The sequence below is a fragment of the Tripterygium wilfordii genome, chromosome 12 (genome assembly GCF_013401445.1).
Source record: "Tripterygium wilfordii isolate XIE 37 chromosome 12, ASM1340144v1, whole genome shotgun sequence".
Taxonomy (NCBI): Eukaryota; Viridiplantae; Streptophyta; class Magnoliopsida; order Celastrales; family Celastraceae; genus Tripterygium; species Tripterygium wilfordii.
In genome coordinates, this window is record NC_052243.1 from 4,451,194 (window position 1) to 4,457,193 (window position 6,000).

At 36.7% G+C, this 6,000-nt stretch overlaps 1 protein-coding gene across 2 annotated transcripts in view; it reads right to left on the minus strand.

The window, feature by feature from the left end:
* The window catches only part of LOC120010982 (cytochrome P450 CYP82D47-like), a 44,462-nt gene extending 39,119 nt beyond the window's left edge, over nt 1-5,343 (minus strand). Inside the window, exons 1-2 of one of the 2 annotated variants that reach the window (XM_038861967.1) lie at nt 4,360-5,336; nt 2,800-3,636 (exon numbers count right to left, since the gene is read on the minus strand). In XM_038861967.1, coding sequence (XP_038717895.1) covers nt 3,004-3,636; nt 4,360-5,292 — 1,566 coding nt within the window. In that variant the 5' untranslated portion in view covers nt 5,293-5,336 and the 3' untranslated portion in view covers nt 2,800-3,003. Of the gene's footprint in view, nt 1-2,799; nt 3,637-4,359 lie in introns of those variants that run through there. The other variant, XM_038861968.1, reaches the window with a different exon arrangement.
* Nucleotides 5,344-6,000: the final 657 nt, after the last annotated feature.

A 6,000-nucleotide genomic window follows, 5' to 3' on the forward strand; every position in this document is an offset into this window, starting at 1 on the left:
TCCTGTATTAGTATGGATCTGCCTCTTTTGGGATTATTCCACAGTTGATGATGCAGCGTGAGATTGATTGACGTAGAAAATCGAACACACAAGCAAGAATCAACTCTTCTATAACCCTATCTTACACAATAAGCAACAATTATAGAAACACAAAGCAACAATTATAGAAACACAACTCACGCACTTAGGCAGCCGTTATTTCATATATCAAAATTCAATAATAAAAACTACTTGCCTCCTGAGGGTTACAATCTTAAATAGTAAACTTAAATCAAACCCTAAATCATTCTTAACGGGAAACAAATACTTAAAAGTAAAAAATAAATTACTCCAAATACTTGACTCTAAGAAAATAATACTAATTGATTCACAAATAATATGTTTCCTAAAATATCAAAATCAAATATTTCAGTCTACATCACTTGAGGAAACATATCTCCAAAACCCTAGTCTACCTTGATCTACTGAATACAAAGAAGATTGTTGTGTGTATTTCTTGTGTTTGTATGTTCTGTTCTCACGTGTTTGACTCAACAATGTGGTCACAGAGTGGAGTATTAGCAAAGTGACTCCCTTTGGAACATATAGAAACAACTTGTTGCAAAAATAATTATCAATGCTGCCTTAAACAATGTTATATATAATTCGTATCTTTCTTTTAAATACAACCAACCTTTGAAACAAATCACTATATACTTTGATAAAGGTTACAAAAGATAAGTTTCAACCTACTCACTCTAATCATTTACTCAAATCCACGAATCATCTTGATCAAGTATATGTTTCAACACAACTGAATCCACCTTGACTGTGGTCTATCTTGGAATCTGCCAAGGATTTGTGTTGGCACGAACTTGCTCGGAATCGACCAAAACCCAGCCTCAAAATCCATGAAGGATCTTCAGGTGTACGTCTTCAACTTTGGAGTCCACCAGCAATTCTTACACGTGTATTTGGTGTTTTCACTCACGATAAACCTCTCTCTTGATAAGTACAAGAAAATGAAACAAAAACCAAGAAGAAAAACACGAATCTGTACAAATCTCAGAAGAATCTTCATTTACTTTGATCACTTACTTGGAGTTGGAGTGCACTGTGTATTTATAAAACCTGTGACTAAGAGATAAGTTGATAGAAACAATATGATCATAATTAAATCCAACTTATCAATTAGTTGGTTAATTTATTTTTTTTAATAAAACGTAGACTTTATCAAATGATGATTTATCGATTTTCATATACCAAGAGATTAAAAAAAAAAAAAAAACTTATCTCAGATAAATTCATTATCAAATATTAACTAATATAAAGATGACATTTATCTTAACAAATTTATGCTCCATTTCATGCAGTTTCGAGATTGCCATGCCAAAGTGTGTCTTAACGAACAATGACAGTCTTCTCTACTCTATTATCTACGTACCCAAAACTCTTGCCATGGAGATCCTCCTATCCACGTCAATTGGTATCAGAGCGAGGAGTTGACCTTGATTCAATGGCTAATTACGAAGAAGGAAACCATATCCGTGATGATGGTCGTGAGGTCGAGGCTATTTAGGAAGCACTTGATTCCCAGAGACAGCAGATGGACGAGTTACGCTAGATGCTTACTCAGTTCATTTCTTGCTGAGGAGTTAGCCCCATAGGAACATGTGCCCAAACCTATCTATGGTAGAGATGGTGGTAGATTGAATCTTGATCACCATATTCTTGTCTGTTCTCATCAATCTCCAATGCTAGAAGATTCAGATTCGGAGAAGAATAATGATGTAAGTATAATCCAAATTCATGAAGAGATTATTTGCTAGAATTGATGGATAGTTGAATCTTATCTTTTCTTTGAGTTTCAACTATAGGGATTGACTAACACCAAATTTTTATCAACACCTCCAATCAAGAACTTAAGTGAGGATTCAGAACGAGGGGGCATTGTCGGGATTTGGGTGCATCACCACCATTTTTATTTATTTTTTTGCTATTTATAGTCATTTGTTAATGATAAATCTAATAAATATAACAAGTTTTGTGGGATTATAACTATATCAAATATTGATATTAGTTATAAAAATAGTAACAAATTAGAGTTATTGTAGACTTTTTTTTTCATTTTTTGGACTCATTATATGATAGTTTCATTACTGACACGATTCAACACCTTTTTTTCTCAATATATACAATCAAATTATCATTTAATAATAGATTTTCCATTTAACTACGGAAATGACTCTTCAGTATTTTTGACTTGAGTCGGAAAATCCGTCTCATATGTATATATATAAAAAAAAATTTGAAAAATCAAGGACCCCTCATGTATATATATATTTTGAAATTGTAAGGTGTATGACTTGAAGCCCAAAAGAAACTCTCCTGCGATTTTCACTCTCAGCCACTGACATTTCAAAATTAATATTGATATTGATTCAAAATTCTTAATGGGTAAATTTTTCCGGTAATATCACCACTCACTCAGTAGTCGTATAATTTCGAATGTTTTTGGTGTTCATAAGACGAATTTATTACGACTTTGAAAGTATGACTTTCTAAAACCAGCAAATATGACAAGACTCAACTAATGGCATGAGAATTTCCCAATAGAGGTATCAAGAACCGGATAAAACGGGGCGTACTGGAAAAAGAGAAGTTCCTAAAAATGGCATAGAGCCAAAAAATGACAAATTAAGCTTATAACTTAAGAAAATGCCAAATAGATAAGACTAACATGCTTTTGTGTTATGAGATGTGTGCTTCAAATAACTGCTTTGAAAACGAGTTTTTTTTTTTAACCAAAATGACATTTTTAATTAGTAATATATATATTTTGTCTGACAAAGAACGCGTTACAACGGCCAAGCATGAACCCCAAAGTTATGATCAAGAGGCTCTTGACCAATATACAACCAAAGATGAAGTAAGTTATTCGACACTCTACATTTGGTACAATACACTAATAATTATAAGGCTTTTATGCCTCTCCAATAAAAGCTTCATCACCATCAGTGAATCTTATAATGCTGCAATGTAAACCTTGGGTGGCAATCGGGGGGCGACCAGAACTTCAAGAGGGGTTGCTTTGAGGTTGGTCAGTCCAGGACTGCCACTCATATCAACTGGCTCATTGGAAGGAGTCGAAAACTCAAAGGCATGTAAGAAAGTAGCCAATGCGAGGTGCACCAGTTGCAGAGCAAATGATGTCCCTGGACATGCCCTTCTACCACTCCCAAATGGGATTAGTTCAAAATTCTGACCCCTCACTTCAACATCCTTGTGAGTTGTTAAAAATCTCTCAGGCCTGAATTCAAATGGGTCTGGCCACACTTTTGGGTCGGTTTGAATCTTCCACAGATTCACAATAAGCCAAGTCCCATTTGGGATTTTGTAATCAGAGAGAGTGCAGTCTTCCATGAATAGACGAGGGCCTGAAAGTGGTGCTGGTGGGTATAACCTTAATGTCTCTTTGACTATTGCTTGGAGATAGACTAGCTTGCTAATGTCTGAATCGCTTACTAGTCTTTCCTTTCCGACGCAGATGTCCAGTTCTTCTTGAGCTTTGGCCAATACATGGGGATTGTTGAGCAAGAGTGCCAGTGCCCATGTCAAGGTAACCATGGCGGTGTCACTGCCTCCACTAATCATAGCCTGCGAAATTAAAAAAAAGTACAAATTTGTTGACAAAATCATTTGTCTCTGAAATCAATGTAGTAATTGGTTTTATTTGTTTTCCATGTTTCTTTTTTGTTTTTGTCTCAACTGGGTATTAGTTTATCTATTTCAGTTGTTGTAGCTGAATTGTTTGATTCATAGGAAAAGGTTAGGGTACTTGTGCTCGTTGACCACCTGAGTGATAGTTTAATGGTGAATCTCTCTTGGGTCAAATTGTACGAATTCAGAAGATCCTAAGTTTGATTCACACTAAAAGTAATATCATTGTACCACGAGATGGAATTTGACCCAGCTTATCCTGTTGTAAATCAAGTGAGAAACTTTTGTGCTCGTGAGCTCGAAGACATTCAAAGGACAAACTTGTATTATGTTATTCTCGGTTACCAAAAAAGGAAAAAAAATATTTGTGCAAGGTTAAGTACTAGTTCATGCAGTCATGCTTATTTAATGAAGTTGAAGATGTTTTCTGATTTTTTTTTCTTTGTTTCTGTCCTTCAAGTATGAAAGACCTCAAAGAAACTTATTAAAGTATTGTTCTAACTCACATCTATTAACTCTTCTCAGCTCTCATTTACTCTACATCTTCTTCACTCACCCTCACATAACCCTTTTTTTTTTTTTTAATTACAATCCAGGCAGGCCCATAGAGATTTGTTGACGTTTGTCATGACTAACGAAGTGAATGGAGAGAAAACTTACCAAGGATGTGGATTTAATGATCGTATCAACATCATACCCTGAAGCTGCAACATTTACGCCGTCAAGTACAGAAAGCATAACATCCATGAAGTCTTGTTCTCCTTCAAGCTCTCCCAAATCCCTCTTCTTCTTATGCTCCTCTAACCACTGCCCAAGAAAACTGTCCAGCTCTTCCGCAGTCTTCTTCATCGATTTCTCATGTCCACCAACGTCTAGCCACCCAAGAAAAGGAGCCGCGTCCCTCAACACAAACATCCCCAAGTACTCAAAGAACTGCCTCATCGCCTTCTTCATTCTGTCATCCAAAGCACTTTTTTCAGAGTACCTTTGCCCTGCAACTAGCTTAAGAATCATGCTTAAACTCATGTCCCCAAACCATTGCCTCATCTCAACCAAAACGTGCCCCGAGCCGCCATTCTTTTTCTCTTCCCAAACCCTGTACAGCTCCTTTAAAGAAGTCTCCACGTCGAGAATGAAGACATGTTTGAGTAGCTCAAGCCGGTGATTAGATAATAGTTCTACGATAACAATCTTGCGCAACTCGCGCCAGTACGGGCCATAGGGAGCAAGCCCAAACAAGGCATAGTTGTAGCCCAAGAGTTTAGCTGACACAAATTTTGGCCGCGAGGCCACTACCGTGTCTTTGGCTGTGAATAATTCCCTTGCTACCTCTGATGAACTGACCACCAGAGTTGGGTGCACGCCAAACCGAATGGAATAGACAGGACCATACTTCTCGGCTAGAGCTCCTAGTGTTATGTGGGGTAGTTTGGGTCCTGAAAACAACTGTAGGTGGCCTAAAATAGGCCAACCACCTGCGGCTTTGGGAGCTTTCAATCCCTTAGCAGCTCTGGCTCTTAGTCGTAGAAAGCAGTATAAAATGGTGATTAGAACAACTGTTGCAGTGCTGACATATGGAAGAAGAACATCCATTGTAGCTTAATTAGGTAAGTGAAAGACTAGAGCATGGGTTGCTAAAGCTGAAATACATATTCAGTATTTAAATGCATCAAGGATGGGAAACTATAGTTGTATCAGTAGTGTTAGGTATCCCATGGGAGCTCAAGTCTCTTGAACGAAATTTTAAAACGTTTTAACTCTCAAAATACGTGTTAAATTTAAAAAAAAAATTACATATTCAGAATCAGCGCATAAAACTCTTTCTAACAAGATCTATTATCGATGAGTTTTATCGGGTAAATCTTAATTCCATTATCTTTTTCAAATGAAATTTCAAAAATAAATGAATTCAGAACTAAAAAACAATAGAATTTATATTAAAACAATAAATTTTGGACAATGAATTACGGGATAAAAGAGTGTAAATAAAACTATTTCATTGATTAAATCAACGGAATAAACTTGTTGGGCTCCCATGAACTACCAAATAGATGGGCTACATGTCATTTTCGTAGTTGTACAGCGGAAACTTTTTTTTGATAACCGAGAAAACTCCCAGCCCATCATGCCCTTCAGATAGCTGAGTGGATCTAAACTTTGAGCGGTCAAAACAGTTTGTACCACACCAAGTGGGCTTATACCTCGAGATGCCAGAATAGCCCACATCACACTGACGATAAGTAAGACTGGTCCGAAACCCATGCAATTGAAAATAGGGCTCCTAACCCCTCCTCAGAACTG